Source organism: Mixophyes fleayi, chromosome 2, assembly GCF_038048845.1.
Source record: "Mixophyes fleayi isolate aMixFle1 chromosome 2, aMixFle1.hap1, whole genome shotgun sequence".
Lineage (NCBI taxonomy): Eukaryota > Metazoa > Chordata > Amphibia > Anura > Limnodynastidae > Mixophyes > Mixophyes fleayi.
In genome coordinates this window covers 91,959,001-91,979,353 of record NC_134403.1, presented here as the reverse complement: position 1 = coordinate 91,979,353, position 20,353 = coordinate 91,959,001, and the positions used below count along the sequence as shown (strand labels likewise).

The window sequence follows — 20,353 nt, the reverse complement described above, 5'->3', positions numbered from 1 at the left end:
CTCGCTAATGTGGCTCAATGGATGCGATACCCTGCAGCCATGTCCAAAATCTAGTGGATGTATGAATATATGTAACATGCAACTAGAGGTGCAAAGACTGGCTTGCCTTGAAGTTAACTTTGGACAATTACTCATTAATCTGTGGCATATCTGCTGACCTGGCCTCCAAAGATTAGCCTTATTACAATTTCCTCAGTTTTCCAAGCCTGCTGCCTTGGGGTCACATTTGACTCTGCCCTCTGCTTTATATTCCTCACATCCAGACTATCCCACTCCAGTCAATTCCACCTTAAAATCATTGCCAGAATACGCCCTTTTCTTACTCAACATGCTACCAAAACTCTTATCCATTCTCTCATCATCTCCTGTCTTGACTACTGCAACCTCCTGCTATCTGACATTCTCAGCACCCATAAATCCACATTTCAATCTATCCTAAATGCAGACAGAGTTCAGAGGAGCATTTCAAAGCCTCTACTCACTACTATGATGTGTCATCTGACTTTGGTTGCCATGGTAGTCCATGAAACTGTGCAGAGTTATAAATCATTAAAAGCAACCTGAAGGAACAAACTAAAGGAAAAGAATAAGTACTAGCATACTTCTTACAGCCTGATATATAGAGTTTTATGCTAAAAGAACACTTATTTATTATTATGGGATTGCTGCTTTAAGAATTCCATAGTTAAAAGTATTGTATTCTGAAATAGTGGCACTTTTACACCACTTTCATAAATGTATGCTTATTGCATGACATTTCAATACTGAATACACCACATACACTAGGGGGTAAATGTATTAATCTCCGGATTCTTGAACTCCCGCGAGTTCGGCGTCTTCAGCGCTTAAATTTAAAGCGGCGCTGCCTTGTAAAGGGAAGTTTCCCTTTACAAGGCAGCGCCACTTTAAATTTAAGCGCTGAAGACGCAGAACTCGCGGGAGCTCAAGAATCCGGAAATTAATACATTTACCCCTAGGTGTCTGACATCTGCCATTACGACCGCCATCAATTCAGAAGCCTAAACTCCCCCAATAGAGAATCATCATATAACTTGTTGCAATATAAAATGCTGCCTGAAAACAAATGAACATCTATATTACAAGTTAACCCTTTAGTGCTTTATCCATCATGCTAAAATAATTATGTGTGATAAGGATAGGAACTAGCACCTGTTTTAATAGCTCAGATTCCCTTTGTCTATTTGTGTGTGTGCGTCTATAGCATTGTTCAGAAGGAATAACTACACATTTATACAATACTTTGCAGGTGTGTGTATACAGTTATACTGCTTTCTCTTTGCCCTTGTGACTACAACAAAGCCTCTGTTTATTATCAGTGAATAACTGTTAGGTTGCTGCTACTGAGCTGTAAATAGTTGAGTACCTGTGTGAACACACATTCCTATCATCCATCTGTCCCATACATGTCATGCCGTACGAGCATAGTTCACTCATACAGCTTTATACACCTTCAAAAAGTGGTCAAGCTACGCAAACCATCAATATAGAAATGTGTCTATTACAAGATCGCTACATATAATGTACATCCATGCTGTGACAAATGGCAGTAGCACTTGCCTCTTCAATTTCTATGTTTAATGCATTTACAGGCATTCTTAAAAAATAAAATCAAGCTGTAAGTTTTCTTTAAACTTGCAGGTCATTTGCCTTGTTGACCATGTCAAAATAAATAAAATACTAGTGGCATCCATTAGGACTTGCTTCTAACCAATTACAACAAAAGGAACAGAGACAGCATTCAATTACGATATAATTCTATAAATAAAAGCAAAATGTTACAATACAACCTCAGCTATTCTAAATTGAATTGCCACATTCTGGGAACAATTTAAAGTCCAAGTTTTATTGATTTTTCATTTTCTTTCACATTTTTCATTATACAAAGAAATATAACAAGCTTTTCTTTAAGAGCAAGGCAGGGAGAAGCAAGAGTGAAATAAGGGTTTAACAAAACAATGAGTGTTCGAAATTGGGGGGGTGTATCTGGTGGTACGCCTTACCGCCACTTCTACTGCCTTCATTGTAAAACTATTGAATTCCATTCACTTACATTCCCATTACATTTTTCATATCGCCACTTTTAAATTTCCACTTCGACCACCGTTTACAAATGTAAAGCACAATACTAAACTGAATGATGTACAAGATGACCATTATAACCACAACTAGAGAAGTGTACAGGCCTTTTCACCAAGCTGCAAAGTTCCAGTGATACAATATCAGAGTTACGCTCCTCTTGAGCGCACTTCCAGCTAATACAGTACTGAAATCTTAGCTTATTTCGTCATAGACATCGGCGAGCAAAAATAAGCTAAGATTTCATGCCAAAAAACAATCACACAACGCTTCGGCTGCATTTTGCATAGAATAGCATCTTATCCTATCAATAGAGCCAGGAAGAAGTTATTCTGTGTGGGATGGTTTGAAGTAGAACTGGCGATACTTAGGACTAAACTCGGACAGCAAAATGTGTGAAATTTCACAGCCACATGCATAATTGGGCAAATATTTCTAGATATAGTTTTAAAAATGTCGCTGCCCTCCAATCACAACCTGTCTATTATAGACAAAAACAACTATACTAATGTAATTCTTCACATTAAACTTAACTCTCAAGGATCGTCAGTTGGATTTAGAAAAACAAACTTTCAGACCTGTAAAAAGGTTACTTACAAGTGTCAAAAGATGGGGAAGCGCATTTTTAATAGCACAAGTGTGCCTATTTGTCTGCAAGTTGAAATTGACGGCTTTCCAATAGTAACACAGGTGACAGAAGAACCTGGCTGTTTGCCATCTCAAGATGAAGTGAAAAGGATCTGCGTGTACCCAAAAACAAGAACACTCTGATGGAAGTACAATCTGTTTACATCTTATGGATAATTATGGATTTAAAAAAAAAAAAAAAAAAAAAAAAGCTGTGTCATCCAAACAGTGGGCTTCATTTTCAACTTCAAAATGATTAAATCATCTATGGTGGAAGAGTACCTCAAATTACACCAAAGCACATGGATTAATAGCATAAGATGGTGTTTGAGGTGGAGGAGGGTGCATCAGCGAATAAGAAGGTGAAAGCGGGCATTCCTTGCCAAGTACGAAGCCGACGCACCGGTACGACTAGTTCTGTAGAGCAGTGCTTCACTCATATTTTTCATATGGATTGGATTGAAACTTCACTACGCAAAAATAGTAGAGTTGAATATTTTTCAATACATGGGAGAGTTTGATAAGTCTATTACCGCATGATATACGTACACAAGTGTGGAGGAGCTTCCATAATACGGCCTGGTACGAATTACGAGTATGGGCTGAGGGCCCTCCGATTGAACTAACTTCACCCAGATAGATATGGATAGTCAGGGGTTGCTGGCCTGTGTCCCTGCATTTGCATTTATATATTCTTCTATTGCTGTTAACATCTAGGTGCTATCTCTTTGGTATATCTTGTCAGGAAACTTGCCTGTAATGCATGGGAAAAAGATTTAATGTTCGTAAACATGCTGAGTACTATTCTGTAATATGTAACCATTATGTTGTGTGTTATTGTCTACCTCAAAAATAAATAAAAGTTAAAAAAAAAATAAAAAAAATTTGAACAACGCCTACATTTGAAATATAGCTGAGCCACGCCATTAGAGCCCAATTTCCCAAAACACCTATAAACATATACACAAAGACATATAAACATATACACAAAGACCTATAAACATATACACAAAGACTGTTCTAAACAACCAACAGTTAATCTATGCATCTTTCAAGTATAAATACAAACATATCAATCAGCGTCAACCACAAGTCTCGTTCTCTCCCTCTATGTGCTTGGACACAACTCAAATACTTTTCTCCACATCTTGTAATAATGACAATCATCCCAACATTACACCTAAATGGAACACCAATTCCAATATTATTACACTTTCAAATAGGTCTCCTGCGTCAAGCTTACAGACTTTCTTGAGCAATAGTAACTGCATATAGGCACGGCTTGTATGTGATCCCCGTTTGTAAATCACTAAAACGAATGTGTTCACTGTTGATCGTTTGTCTCTTGACTTGTAAAACTGTGTGTGTGTGTGTGTGTATGTGTAAGTATGTAAGTATATATATATATATATATATATATATATATATATATATATATATATATATTATGCTTTGATTAACTGCACATGTGTATATTTGCAAACACTAATGTTTTGAATTTAAAAAAAAAAAGAGAAGTATCAGTCATTTAACATGCTAATTTGCTGAAATACAAGTTAATCATTGATTAAATACAGGGCATATGTGAACCTGTCAACCTTGCAGGGCTGTAAATCAGCAGATGGAGAACAAAAAATGCACTGTGTGTCTAGGACATGTTTATGTGTATATAATATATATTTTTTAAGTGTCACAGAACAAGATCAAAATGTTGTACATATTTTATGTATTTTGACGAGGGCACCTAATTAATATTTCTATGGGATAATCAAGATATGCATCGGATATCAGACTGCCAGCCAATCACAAAAGCCTGACATGGGAAACCGCTTGTGGCCAGTGAAAGGGAGTTCGGTCAACAATTTTTTTTTTCTGGTTGGATCAAAATCGATCCCCCTCTCCAGAGGCCCTATATGGTCCAAACTGGGGCTTATTTTTTTATTATAGCGTTATGCGAGTTAAGCGTTTGCAGGGAAAAGCCTGATGCCCTTTTATTTTTTATGTTACATCAAACATCACAGTCCCTGTGAAACCAGCACCAACACTGAGGTCAAAGGAGTCGCTATTCAGCCGAACCGCGGCTAACACAATTTCAGGGGTTTGGTAATACCTTTTCCACAACTCTGTAATTTAGCCCAGCGGCTCCACCTCTCCAGCACTTATGGGACTCAGAAGATGGCAGTTCCTGCCTTTGTTCATATGATGATTGTAAGTTAAGCAGCAACTGTAAGGGAAGGGGTCCCATGGGAGGGACCTCTACCTGCTTTCTAGATTTGTGGGAAGCTTGGGAACACAATCCTTATGTAAGAGTGCCTTAAAGAGAACAGAATAGTGTAATGTGCTGCACATTCACAGGTGTACTCTACAATGGGAGCTGTAATATCCCAGATTTAAACAGTAACATTAGGGAAGGAAGGATGTTTCGCCAGACAGAGAAGAGGGCCCTGTGTGCAAGCTTACAATCTATGGGATTTAAATATATGCAGAATGAGCGTTCTTATGAACAATCAAATAAATATGCGCAAAAACAAAAACCTCAAATAGATGTTACAAGCAAATGACAGACAACAGCAAAGTAAATCAACACGCACTGAAAATACTGCTTAAAACTCATGAAAATTGTATGAAAGATTTCCTGTCATTCTGGGTCTCAGCCTGTTGATCACTCAGTTTATCTTTGTGTTAAACCCCCACACACAGGACTCTGCCTGGGAACAAGAGAAGGCTCAGTCGTCATGGCCGTGACATCACACGCTGTTGTTATGGAGACAGCTGCCACAAGACTTGTCCACTATGGGCACTAAACACAACCTTTAGGTGATAAGGCTCCGAGCAAACAGGCTGGGAATGAGTACAATGACATTGGTGCAGTCAGGAGACAGAGGAGGGTTGGTGGGAATCAGGTCGGATTTATTACAATAAGTGCATTGCCCACAGCGTGAACTTGTTTCAGCAAAAAGAACATTTCTTCAAATACACCATATTAGCATGACTGGACCAGTGCTCCTGTATTATATCTCTTGAAAATGTCTCAATGGTCTTCTATGCTTGCTATTCGTGTGATAGATGTAATGTAAAATATATATATATATATATATATATATATATATATATATATATATATATATATATACATACACACACACACACATACATATACATACACACATACAGCTGTGTAAAACTTTATAATGCATGTACACACATCCTGATCTATCACTGTGAAACATGAAGGTTCCTAGCCACACCTAGTGTGTACACCTGCAGACTAAGCCCAATTTCCTGGTGTACGATTACTTACTTCCTCTTTTGTACTTGATGAGCTATACAATAATATACTGTATATATTACAAAAAAACAAGCATAAATACTGTAGTTTTTTCATAACACAGAGCAAAATATGCTAAATTTTAACTCCTCACTTGAAGAGACACTTATCTTTTTCTCTATGAAATTCATGCAAGTTTGCTACAAAAACTCATACTCCAGATACAAGGATTTGATTTTTTTAAAAGCATGTTCAGCAAATAGTATATGCTGGTAAAATCCACCAATCATCCTGTAAGCAAACTGCAGTTACCAAGACCTGGTATCGAGTACACCGCAACGCATGCATTTCACACCGTAACAAGCCTTCATATCAAGTTCAAAAACAGCCAACAGAACACCACTCTTTAAACAACAGACAATAATTAGTTAATTTGCAAATAAAGAAAACATACGTGCAAATTTCACTTTTCTATTCATTTACAACCGCAAAAACTGCCAGTTTGGATCGCAAACGTGGTTAACCATAAAAAGAATAGTGCATGTAGGCAAAAGTAGACACACAATATCACATAGCAGAATCGCCACTTACGTAATGAGCCATAATGTCAAGGGAGATAATACTTTTTAGTACAGATGATTATTTTGTGAGCAAATGTATACTACACATTCTGGGGGCTATCCATAGCATCAAATGAAAGTAAACATACTAGGAGCTTACAGCGGCTATTAGAGCTCCTCAATTCTAAGATTAGGGGGTAAATGTATCAAGCGGAGAGTTTTCCGATGGGTTTGAAAAGTGGAGATGTTACCTATAGCAACCAATCACATTCTAGCTATCATTTTGTAGAATGTACTAAATAAATGATAGCTAGAATCCGATTGGTTTTTCAAACCCGCCGGAAAACTCTCAGCTTGATACATTTACTCCTAGGTGTTCAAATGTGAGCCGATTAAAGTGCACATTGCACCAGGAAAACACACATTTATACTGATAAGTAGACTAAAAAGAACCACATAAAAACCATGTATTGCTCTTGTACTACTATCTGTACCGGATATCAGCAGCAATCTTGTGAAAGTAGCACAATATTACAGCTTGTAGCCCCCACAACAAGCCTTATACTAACCTCACTGAAATTAATCGGATCTTTATGTGTTCAGAAGACAACGGCTCTCTGTGTACACCTTCCAAACGCGGTGACCATGGAAGTGCCGAGCAAAAGGATTAATGTTTAATTTGTCCACACATGAAGGCTTCCTCATTGGACAAAATTCAGCTTTTAGGGCCAACAGGCTGCATAACTAAACTGGAAAACCCCCCTTCCCCCACGACCAGGCCGATAGCACTTGTCTTCCCACTAGATTTACCAACATGCCTATTACAATTAAATTATAGGGCTTATTTTTGGGGTCAATTTTGCAATATCATGCCCAATTGCCCAATATTTCTGCCAAGTTCAGCGTGTGGCCAGTATGAGGTCAGTCACATTATACAAAGAGGAGAACAGAAGAACTCAATAAGCTTTCGAATGGGGGGGAGGTGGGCCTTGAACCCCATCTTAGGCAAGAGGAATATAAAGAAAAAAAAACATTTTTATATCTTGCAGGATCGATTCAACTTAAAACCCAGTGGTTTCATGCACATAAAATGATTCAAGCTTTATTTAACAATTATTTTTGACATTATACAACCTGATGAGCAATTGCATTCTTGAAATGTCAAAGATTATTCTGAAACTTCTTCTGTTAGGTGCTCATACTGTCTCTACCAGTGAGCAATCACACCTTAGGTTTATCACCCTAAAAATCATAACAAAATGAATCAGCTAAAAGGAATTTATAGTGATTAATCATAACTATAATAGCAGATGTGTTGCTACTTTTAAACACAGCAGGATGTTGCCATTAAGTGGAGAGCCACATGTTTTCTTCAGTTTGTTCGGCAATATTTCACTTGCCTTTTAACTCCATTTCTCTTCATTTTAAACAGGCATATATCAGAGGCCACCTCAAACAGACCTGTCAAGTAGTATGGTTTACCGTAACGTGTACCCATCACCTCCACACACTGCAGGCAGCCATTTTGTGACTTCTATACATGAGAATGCAACCTTCTCATTCACTAGAACGCAGTCATATCACAAGCTCCTAACTAAATGTTGGTTTAGTCCACAAGATAACTACCTTCATTTTGTGAAGCTGTGGAAGTTATACTGGTACAAATAGAACAAGTTTACACTTCAGTACATATACTTAAGTAAAAAATAATATAGAAAAAAATAGCATACTAAAAAAGGTAAACAAAAAACTCATTGAAATGACTGAAATAGTGAAATCATCATACTTCAATAGCTATAAAGTCTGGCAAACTAAAAAAAACTGTATTACTCTGACGTTTGTCTTTCAATTACAATATAGCCAGGTTGGATTTGTGGGTACTACACCCACAATGAATCCAGTTTGTCACCCAACTGGGGTCAAATTCCAATGGTAACCTCTGTTTCCTGTTAATATTTGGAGATATCCTTTGCCCTTTTATCACCCTTACTTGACAACTGACGCCCAACAACATGGAAAATAACAATAACAGGAAAACATATGTTATTCTTGAGCGTATGGTTCCATACATTACATACACCTAATAAAAATAAACATAAAGTCCCAACCATATCAGCCAAAAACTACCCATGTTAGGGACATAAGGAAAGAAAATATCACTGCTCAGAGTAATCCAAGGACACAATAAGTAAACAGTAGATGATAAACAACTTAAATAGAGAGCAAATAAAACATTTCCAGAACGGATACAAGAGAATGATTCATAATTAGACTTGTTGTATAACACACAGATGTAATACATCAGTACACGAGCAGGAAATTGTCAATACACTAAACTGGGGCCTCCAAAGAATGTAAGGGTGCTCTGTCACGGGACACTCTCCAAATTAACTATTTAGGGAAACCCCTAATTCTGAGCGACAGTTTGAGTTTTTAAAACGGTGTTCATAGAAATTTTTGCCCCTGGATAACTTCTTATATTTCAATATTGATCATACTATACAGTATAATCTCTATTATTCTGTATATTAGATGTAATACTCATCAGTTATCCTCTAAGCTCAATAAGTTAATATTTATTGAAGTCAATATTTAAAGTGCAAACAATAACAATATAACCAATATATTCATGGTCAACAAAACCATCTTGGACGTGCTTAGGCTTACCTATTCAGAAGCAAACGATCCCTAGAAATTACTTTTATAGAGACAACAACAATGAATGAGCTAGGTAAAACCACAGTACCAGAGCAGTTTAATTAAGACCCCTTTGGGCCCTAATAACGATTGAGACTTGGGCCCCGTTTAAACACCTGCCTTTCCCATCATGTAAAAAAAAAAAAAAACATTCAAAGAAGTTAGCTTAATTGTGGCCCATCAGAGCCCACAGGGCCTGAGAGGAAAGCCTAGGTTGCTTTATGGATGATCCAGATCTGCCCAGTACCAGCTAAAAGAAAATAAAGACACAAACCTCTTTGATTTACAGATTTAGAGAGTATTAATGAAAAACAGTTCCACGGCTGACTGTAGAAAAGATTCTGCCTGTCATTACTGGTTAGAAAAGGAGAGCAAACGTTTGATTGGTTGTTATGGGCAACACCAGGTTTTCTTCACAGTAACTTGTAGCACAGTTTTCTGAATGTGTGTATCAGTTTCCTATGGCGCAAAACCATAGCACATCAAGGACAATGAAGAAGCAATGTTAGAAACGAATAGCGTCTGGGAACAGAACAAACCAATACAGTGTAATACAACAGAGTTGAAGTGATACATGAGATAAGACCTTGCAACATATCACAGAATACATAATGGTCTACTCTGTACCGAAAAGTTATTTATATTAGCAAGTCACATTCCCATCAAGAAGGGAATATATTTTCCATAATTTAAAAGACTTCAAGTATTGGAAAAAAATGTTTAAAGCAACTACGGATGTTTATACGGAGAGGGCAAAAATTATCACAGCAGGACATTGTAGATCACAAGACACTAAACACCAGACCATGCCTGGACTCATGCCTGGACATCTTGTCTCTATGAACACAACAGAACAAAGTGTATTCTGGAGATTAGTTCCTAACAAGCTTCAGTCCACGAGTCATTTAATTACCATGAATTCTAGTCCATGGGGCACAACGGAGTCTGTACGTGGACATTTCCAATGAACGTGTCAGGGACACAGTACTAACATGTTTAGTTAATCATTCCTAATGAAGACCATTGGTTATCGTCATGTTAGATGGGACTGACTGATCTAAAAAATAAATTAATAAATAACAAATGTGTTTTATTTTTGTTTTTTCTTGTGGTTATTTTGTTTTGTTTGTAACAAAACCTGAAAGTAGATAGTAAAACCTACATAATTACAAACAAAAAGTCAATGAAAGCGAAAATACAGTTTACCCTTGAAAATAAATAGAAACACATTCACCATTAGGCACATATAAAACCCATCTATCTATCTATCTTGATGCAACACAACATGAAGCAAAATGATAATACAAGTCCATTTACTTACATTATTGTTTGGGACTCAGGAGTTGGTGCTTATTAGGCTTTGTTGACGCATGTTAAACACCTGACTGCAGCGCAGTGTTCACAAGCCCTTTAGTTCTGTAAATATTGTCATATGTGTGTACACGTTACCCTGTGCCAGTCCCCAGATTTCCGTCTTTAGCAAATCATATATAACAGATAGCTGGAATGTTCTCTCATGTTGTAAAAGCTTCACTCTAATACAACTAATCCCATCACAGCTAATCACTGTATCATTGTCAATTAATCTCCAGGGATTTATCGGTTTACCATCAAATATTCTACTCTTACATATCCAGTGTTACCATCAAATAAATCCCAGTACAAAGCAGCGACAGGCCGGGAGGGGGGGGGAGGGCTGCAGTGGCCACGGCAGGCGACAGCATCCACCCGGAAATATGGCATGTTGGACAAACCGTAGTAAACATATATAACACAAGTTAACCCGTGCATGATACTCATGCATTCTAGTCAAATCAAGCTACTTAAGGTGTTAAAAAAGTTCTTGTCATGCATTTGGGGCTAGGCCAGGCCTCCTCAGGGGAAGAGCGTTACTTCCCGACGTAAGCGCCCTTTTTTAACGTGGTTATGTCCACGTCACCACCTCATCATTCTTTTCCATCGCCACATCCTTAATCTCCATCGTCTTACTGTTCTAAAACCTCTCGATACACAACGTTTCTACTAAACACCTTATCGCTGTGCTCAATCAGTCTTCCTTGAAGGGCAGTATTCATAACCTGCACTTTCACATCACTGCTTCTCCGTACTCGTGAAAATGCGACATACAATTGATCATGACCAAACACAGGCTCTGGTAAATAAATACCCACACGGTCAAGAGTTTGAGCCCTCAACTAGTAAATTTAGCCTTTACTACCCCTCCCACGGGGAGAAGATGGAAGTTAACTGACTTCACTATTATAATTTTTGGGTCGAATAATGTCAGTATACCAAATTTCAGGTCAATTGGATGAGCCCTTTCTGAGAAAATATTTTTTTCCACACACACACACACACACACTAACACACGCCGCTAGGCTTATATATATTAGATATTGGAGAAGTAATAGTAAGCACAATATGTAACAATAGGAAAGCAGTGGTGAACACAGTAGATACATTGAGGAAGAATTAATGAGCAGAACATATAACAAGATAAGGAAGCAGCAGTGAACACATAGGTTAGGGAGGCAGCAGTGAACACATAGGTTAGGGAGGCAGCAAGGCAGCAGTGAACACATAGGTTAGGGAGGCAGCAGTGAACACATAGGTTAGGGAGGCAGCAGTGAACACAAGTTAGGGAGGCAGCAGTGAACACATAAGTTAGGGAGGCAGCAGTGAACACATAAGTTAGGGAGGCAGCAGTGAACACATAAGTTAGGGAGGCAGCAGTGAACACATAAGTTAGGGAGGCAGCAGTGAACACATAAGTTAGGGAGGCAGCAGTGAACACATAAGTTAGGGAGGCAGCAGTGAACACATAAGTTAGGGAGGCAGCAGTGAACACATAAGTTAGGGAGGCAGCAGTGAACACATAAGTTAGGGAGGCAGCAGTGAACACATAAGTTAGGGAGGCAGCAGTGAACACATAAGTTAGGGAGGCAGCAGTGAACACATAAGTTAGGGAGGCAGCAGTGAACACATAAGTTAGGGAGGCAGCAGTGAACACATAAGTTAGGGAGGCAGCAGTGAACACATAGGTTAGGGAGGCAGCAGTGAACACATAGGTTAGGGAGGCAGCAGTGAACACATAGGTTAGGGAGGCAGCAGTGAACACATAGGTTAGGGAGGCAGCAGTGAACACATAGGTTAGGGAGGCAGCAGTGAACACATAGGTTAGGGAGTCAGCAGTGAACACATAGGTTAGGGAGTCAGCAGTGAACACATAGGTTAGGGAGTCAGCAGTGAACACATAGATTAGGGAGGCAGCAGTGAACACATAGATTAGGGAGGCAGCAGTGAACACATAGGTTAGGGAGGCAGCAGTGAACACATCGGTTAGGGAGGCAGCAGTGAACACATCGGTTAGAGAGGCAGCAGTGAACACATCAGTTAGGGAGGCAGCAGTGAACACATGGGTTAGGGAAGCAGCAGTGAACACATGGGTTAGGGAAGCAGCAGTGAACACATCGGTTAGGGAAGCAGCAGTGAACACATAGGTTAGGGAAGCAGCAGTGAACACATAGGTTAGGGAAGCAGCAGTGAACACATAGGTTAGGGAAGCAGCAGTGAACACATAGGTTAGGGAAGCAGCAGTGAACACATAGGTTAGGGAAGCAGCAGTGAACACATAGGTTAGGGAAGCAGCAGTGAACACATAGGTTAGGGAAGCAGCAGTGAACACATAGGTTAGGGAAGCAGCAGTGAACACATAGGTTAGGGAAGCAGCAGTGAACACATAGGTTAGGGAGGCAGCAGTGAACACATAGGTTAGGGAGGCAGCAGTGAACACATCGGTTAGGGAGGCAGCAGTGAACACATAGGTTAGGGAGGCAGCAGTGAACACATCGGTTAGGGAAGCAGCAGTGAACACATCGGTTAGGGAAGCAGCAGTGAACACATAGGTTAGGGAAGCAGCAGTGAACACATAGGTTAGGGAAGCAGCAGTGAACACATAGGTTAGGGAAGCAGTAGAGAACAAAGTAGATACATTGAAGGAGATGTAGTGAACACAGCATGAAATATGTTGGAGAAGCAGTAGATAAATTGAAGAAGCAGTAGCCAACATAGCATGGAGAAATAATAGTGAACACAGTTAAATTAAGGAAGCAGTAGTGAACTCATAACAACATGGATGACAAGCTCTTTTGAACTTACAGGTAATGCTGAACAGGTGACAAGGGATGTGCACTGCCACCTACCTACAAGCCCTGCAGCGGTTACATATGAGTGACACTCAATTGAGCATAACTGCTTCCTGTAATGTGGTAAATTTGCCGTTAAATCTCTCACAAAGACTAGAACAGGGGTGGAAAACAGGATCTTTGTCAGGGGCCTCCAGTTACTTGTCCCTTTGGACACTGGTACCACAATATAACCTCTGCCAGAGAGTGAAGCCATCATTATTATTTATTTATATAACGCCACACAGTCTGCAGCGCTGTACTGAGAATATATGTGACTCACATCAGTCCCTGCCCCATTGGAGCTTACAGTCTAAGTTCCCTAAGACACTGACTAGGGTTAATTTTGTCAGCAGCCAATTAACCCACTATTATGTTTTTGAAGTGTGGGAGGAAAACCCACGTACACACGGGAAGAACATACAAACTCCACACAGATAAGGCCCTGTTCGGGAGGCAGAAGTGCTAACCACTAAGCCACCATGATACAAGATATACCCTTTGGTTCTAATTTTATAAATATGTTTATCCCATCATACTCGTTTTTTGTGAAAATAAAATTCCACAAAAAGGTACTCTAGTCCTTTAATCCGATAAACAAAATGTATAAAATCAAGCAAAAGAAAGCATATCACCTAGTTTAAATGCCATACACAGTTATTTTGATTAGGGTTTCTGGAAGCATGCAGATTAAAATCATGACTTGCTGTAGCAATATGCGTTCATTGCCGTACAATAATAAGACTTCTACAGCAGATAAATAAAATGAACATGGTTACTGCCATTTTAATGTAATAAAATACAATGTGTAAGAACATTTAATTTGTAAACCCAGGAAGCGAATTCTCAACTGCATGACAACAAATACTATGTAACTCAATGTATCTTCTGTTATGGGCTAGTTAGGAAGCTTGAATAATCAATCATAAACATGTTTAAATGCTTTCCATAGCGTGGAATAAATCATTCAGCAATTCTACCATTATAAATACCAGCTGCCAATCAAGCTTTGCAAGAACTATTCACCATAGTCTGCTCAAAACAGTCAGCTACCGCCGCAATGACTTCTTAGCTTTAGAAATACAGATGTTTTAACAGCTGGTTATTCTCAAAGGTCCATCTCAAAACAAAAAAAAAAAATCAAAATAAAGACTTCTATATTAACGTGGAGCAATGTGCACTTAATGCTCTGTAAACTATAACAAGCAGATAGTTGCTTTTATGTTCTAAATTGAACTACATAAAAATAGGCTCTGATTGTATACTGTGGGTCACAATCATGTGTATATATAGCACTGTATTATTAAATAAGAACAATGTGTGGAATAGTCCTACTGCTGATAACCTGACCAAGTATGTCCAACAGGTAGCCCCTGGGACAGATGTGTCCTGAGAAGCCCTATTAGCTTCTTATAAAAAGCTAGGGGGAGTTCGACATGTTAACATGATATAATAGTATCGGAGCAATAATATAAACTACACATTTCAGGCAAGCACCAAAGGCAGGCCAAGTAAGAGATATCCCCAACTGTCCACAAGTAAAGACATTGAATTATCTAATCAAGTAATTGCATGAAAATCTGCACATCCCGAAGCTATGGGCATATTTGAGAAGAGTCTTGATAGACCGTATCCTTGATGATTTTATGGGTGTGGTGTGAGCAGAGAGTGAAATGCATTAGATGCAGTGTTGTATAGCTCTCTCTTTGTTCAGCAAGTGGGTAGGAGGGAGGAGTAAGGGAGAAAGTTGACAGCTTCTTAAGGACGCGAGTCGGTGAGAACTTATGTATGCAACAGTGAGAAGCGTTAGAAGGGAGAAAACATACAGCAAACCTGGAATAAAATGTAGTAACAAAAGATATATTTTCATTTTGAGGCCCCCATATAGACAGTTCACATGCCTACAATAACTTATTTCCCATGTCTACAGTACTAAAAGCAGCTACGTATGCAATTAAACATACATATTTAACCCAAAACATATTTTTATATACATACTTGTAAATATTTTACTTCATAAAAGAGGAAGCTTATCATGTTCCCCCGTGCAATTTCCAGCTTTCCACTGCTCAGATTTCACTCCTATTTCATGCACTGAACTGTCTAATCCAGGGTTTCCCAAACCCAGTCCTCAGGGCTCCCCAACAGTGCAGGTTTTCCGGATCACATGTGACATAATTAGGACCACCTGTGGATCTGTTACAATGTGTCAGTCAGTAATGAATACACCTGTGCTCCAGCAAGGAGATATGGAAAACCAGCACTGTTGGGGAGCCCTGAGGACTGGGTTTGGGAAACCCTGGTCTAGTCTGTTTCCCGATACCCTCTTCTGCCCCATTCTCTTCACTCATCCAGGTACCAGACCCCTTTCTTCACCCCATAAATTCCATTGGCCTTTACTGCCCCCCATGCAGTGAAGATCGGACGCTGATTTGTACACACAGAGCCAAACAGCAATGAAGCTTCAGAATGCTGTGTCAGAGAAGAATGATCACCTGTCGATGGGCAGCCAAGCTCACGTCCCCCTATCTAAAGTCCATGTGCCCGAGATGCGAATCGCTGTATACACACAATCCCAGGAGAGCATGCCATCCTCCGCATCCTGACCACTACCTAGTGAAGGGTGCGGGATGTGGCCCCAATGAGGTGATTTGCAGCAAGTTGTGTCATTTTGGCCGCACCCCCAAGATGACACAATCGCAGCATTCCACCGTGGAGCCAAAAATGATGAGAACTGCAGAAGTACTCCCACCCACCGGGATCTCCCGAAGTATAATACACATACAGAACACAAAAGGAAAATACACATACATACACACATCAATTTACAGTTACTAAGCCTTCTCTTTTCTAATGGAAAACTCCGGACACAGAAAGGGAAGTAAAGCATGTTGAGGACAATATATGAAGACAGAAATCACTGATGACACTCCCAAATAATTAATTTTACACACTGAACTGTATCTTGCCAACAGAAAGCCTGAACATCTCACCTGATACTGGTGAAAGAACTGTAGCTGACAACAATATACACAAACCAGGATATTTTACCTACAATACATGAAGTAGGATTAAGAGAAGACAATTTCTATTCTTGAACAGTTGCTTAAGTTTATCACCCTTTCAAAGCCCTCCATTCCTCCAGTTGTGAAGTGGAGTCTGTTACAAGTGGAAAGTTTCTCTCAAGCTTTAATACATTTTCCGCGCATTATCCATAGCATTGTTGTTATATTTTTTTCTTATACAATCTGGTAATGAATACACAGAAATCCCCACTACAGCTATGCTACAAAACCACAATCTCTGGGTGCGCAGCAAATCCCTGTGAAAGTTCTAGTAGCGTCATTAAAATTGACTGCTCCAAAGATCACAGTTCCATGCAAAGACATTGAGAGACTCCCACAATCAGTGACGTACCACAAACTCAAAAAATCAATGGCAAGGACACAATGACAATCCTCGCCATAGACGTATAGCATTGTACTCTGCAAGACAATAGATGGCAAACAAATAAGATGCCACATAACACAAATACAAGTAGGAAGGTCTAACACTATGGATGCTCAACTATGGGGTCTCTTATTCAGAAACCTGACATACAGAAAGAAATACACTGAATAATTGCTACTGAACAGTGACATGATCACTGATTCTTTCTTCCTAAAATTACTTTGACAAACTCTTTAAACAATTTTTAAGGAAGAGAAAGAGAGGGGATTTTTAAGGGTAATTTTGCAGGTTTAGCTATTATGCTCCAAATTACAAAAAAAAAACCTCCTAAGCATTGAAGCTAATACCTGTATATACAAAATGTGAACTGTAAATATTACCACCTCGGCTCCATTACAGGTCCGATTGTCGCCCACTGTTCCATGGACCTTGACAGGTTTAAGAAACCAATCAAAAAAAATTCACACAGCAAAATAATCTAATTAATTCCAGTGCAAATGACAGCATGTCATATAAGAGCTTGCTGTACAATATCATTACTCTTTATTTATAGAGCATCACCAAATTACACAGCACTTATAATCTAATTTCCCTATCACAGGAACACAAACACACTAGAGACCAGGAAATCTTTGCATGGATACACTAATATCTATTTTTCACAGCAGATATCTTAGTTTGAGATAAAACTAGCCTTAAAATAAAAAACAAAACAAAACACTGAACCACTAGACCGATGTTCAAAGTTAAACATGAAATATATCATTTAATACGGCCCTTGGGGGTTGTTGTCAACTCCCTGAATTGCAGGTATCCAAAAGTCAACGTGGAAAGAATAGTGAGAAGGCTCTGAATGTTCAGCACAAGTCAATGGTTAGTAGCTACTTTTGCTACAGGATGGTTATAGTCAGTTAGTTTAACACTAACGGCAAGCTTCCAAAATTGGGCGAGCATTCATCAATTTGATTATTGAAATATTTGAATAATTTAAACAGTTGGTAAATTAGATACTGGTTCATATGGTATATTGTTAATATAATGTTTGATCTATTATATAGTATATTGATATTAGTATCACAGGATTATGTTTAATTATGGTTAATGGTGTTTACATGCTCTTGGACATCAAACACACAATTCCTTGGTTAGATCGTTTCAAACTGGTAAAACAGCAGTGACTTAGATGACCAATCATGGAACCTTTAAGCAAATCTATTTGAAATATTTTTTGTCCACATGCCATTTTTAAATCAAACGTTCACAAGTAAAGTTTGGAATGGTGTTCAAAAGGAGGAATGAATATTGATCTATGGTTGGCATACCCAGTTTTAGAATTTGACCGGTTAGTGGTAAATACATAGCCTGCAGATCAACAACTTACCTTTCCAAGATTATTGAGCACAAAACACATCAGATGGCACCTATTAGAACCTAGCAAAAGTGTTACACACAGGTTGTGGGCATCACTGAGGGCAATATATGTACATGCAGAAACACCAGAGCATATCATGCCAGATCTAACTGCAACATCCATAGAGGAAGGCCCATCCAATGCACATCTTTCTCAGCATATACACCACAGGAAGACATTTCATAACACACAGGTCAGTCAGTAAATATACACCCAGGAAGCCCAGCTAGAGACCTCTTGGAAGGCCAAACATAACTAATCTCAGCTAAATGTACAGACTGAAAGTCCCATCATAGGGGGTTACCTGCAGCCTCACACCTTAGCATGCACACAAAACACTGGATTACAAGCAGATACATTACAAATGCAATATGCAGAGAAGATCCCATCCTAGTAGACATCCACACACAGGAAGTCCGGTGACGGTAGAGCTCCCCCTCTGCTCTGTGTATACATAGGAAGTCCGTAGAGGGTAGGTCAGTGATCACAGCAGACCCCCGGGGAATAGCCGGGGTCAGGAAGTCAGCCCTCCAGTGGCCATGCTGCGCTATAATTACCGGTAGATCTCCACTCGCCTGCCTCCAGCACATTCCCGCACAGCTTGGCCCTTCTGCATTGCTGAATTTCCACCAACCAAGCGCTCCCCGCTCCCCTGACAAGACAAACCTCCGCAATCCTCTCCCAGAGACCTACCTCACACCCCCGCAATCCGCCCCCACCATCCCAGGGAGCAAGGCAGCAGAGAGCAGCCCCCCCTCATCCCTCTGTCCCGGAGGAAGGTCCGCACAGCCAGCCTGCTCCAGACACACAGAAGAGAGGGAAGGAGGGAGGGGAACAGAGGAAGAGAGAGTGGCAGGGAGAGGAGGGAGGAGAGAGGACAGAAAGGGAGAGGGTGGGAGAGAGAAGTGTACACTCAGATAAGAGAAGGACTAATATCGGGAAGAGAGGGTAAATGAAGAATGGGGGTAATGCTAGAGTAAGGGGTGTCAGTGACTGGGCATGAATGACAGATGACTGCAGGCTGGGGGTGATACAGGTAGCAGCACGAAGCAATGAGCATGGGAAGAGTGCAGTGAACGTGTTGCACACAGTATGTAACCAGCGATGGGGGTATGCAGATTATTTCTGCCATAGGGAGGGGGGTTATGTGACAGGCAAAGTAACTAATGTGAGGTATACACAACACTGCAAAAGAGGATCCGATAGGAAGACTGTATAGACAGGAGGACGGAAGGATGCTAAAGCATTACAAGCACAGCTAAGACCACATCCAATAAGACCTGCACATAGAGAATCCCACAGGTGACCCGCAGCATTATGTCACCATATACTGACCTGGGGCTTCCCTGTGATGACTGAATGGTGCTCGTTGTGTGGCAGTTGATCTCCTGCTGGGAATCCTCCTCCCAGACTCTGCAAGATCCTTGTAACCAGCCCAGGCAGTGTAATCCTGCTCTCCACCTCTAGGGGCTGCTGTTTCCCCACTTCTTCACTTATGTATCAATATTTCCAATCCTCCCAGGCTTCGCCTCTAGCGCCGGCTCTTCCTACCGTCCGGGGAAAACGCCCTCTACCCAGGTGTTACAGAACAGGCAACTTGGTATCCCCGGTATCCCCAGTCTACGTGCTCGCCCCCATTGGCACCACATACTCAGTACTGCACATGCGCAGCATAAGATGGACACGTGCACGCGCAATCCGGGATTCAATAGCGCGTTGTTTTCTTAAAGGGACAGGATCAGTTTATTTGCTCGCTGCCGATTCTGCAACAAGTGTGCACGTTGATTCTCTATGATCCACTCTGAAAATACATATATACATAGGGGCCTATTTATCAATCTGCATTTTCATTAAAATCTGCATATTTAAAGATCGTATCAATTTATTACTAGGTTTCTATGGGGACTGCTATTTTGTGCAATTTAACAATTTCCGAAACTTCAATGGTTAACTCCATCTGAAGATTGCGTTAGCCATTGAAGCCTATGGGGAGAGCATTGTGGTAGAGGACTCGGATCCTTTTCCACATTTTACCTGTGGGTACCAATTACCCGGGCGC

The 20,353-nt window shown here is 40.0% G+C and overlaps 1 protein-coding gene across 3 annotated transcripts in view; it reads right to left on the bottom strand.

Annotated features, from left to right (window-relative positions):
- The window catches only part of ADCY6 (adenylate cyclase 6), a 118,369-nt gene extending 98,616 nt beyond the window's left edge, over positions 1–19,753 (bottom strand). The window contains exon 1 of one of the 3 annotated variants that reach the window (XM_075199650.1): positions 19,630–19,753. Coding sequence is in view for 2 of the 3 variants with exons in the window: in XM_075199648.1 (XP_075055749.1) it covers positions 18,852–18,910 (59 nt within the window). In the remaining variant the exon portion in view is untranslated. Of the gene's footprint in view, positions 1–18,851; positions 18,962–18,987; positions 19,037–19,629 lie in introns of those variants that run through there. The other 2 variants (XM_075199649.1, XM_075199648.1) reach the window with 2 other exon arrangements.
- Between the last annotated feature and the right edge of the window lie 600 nt (positions 19,754–20,353).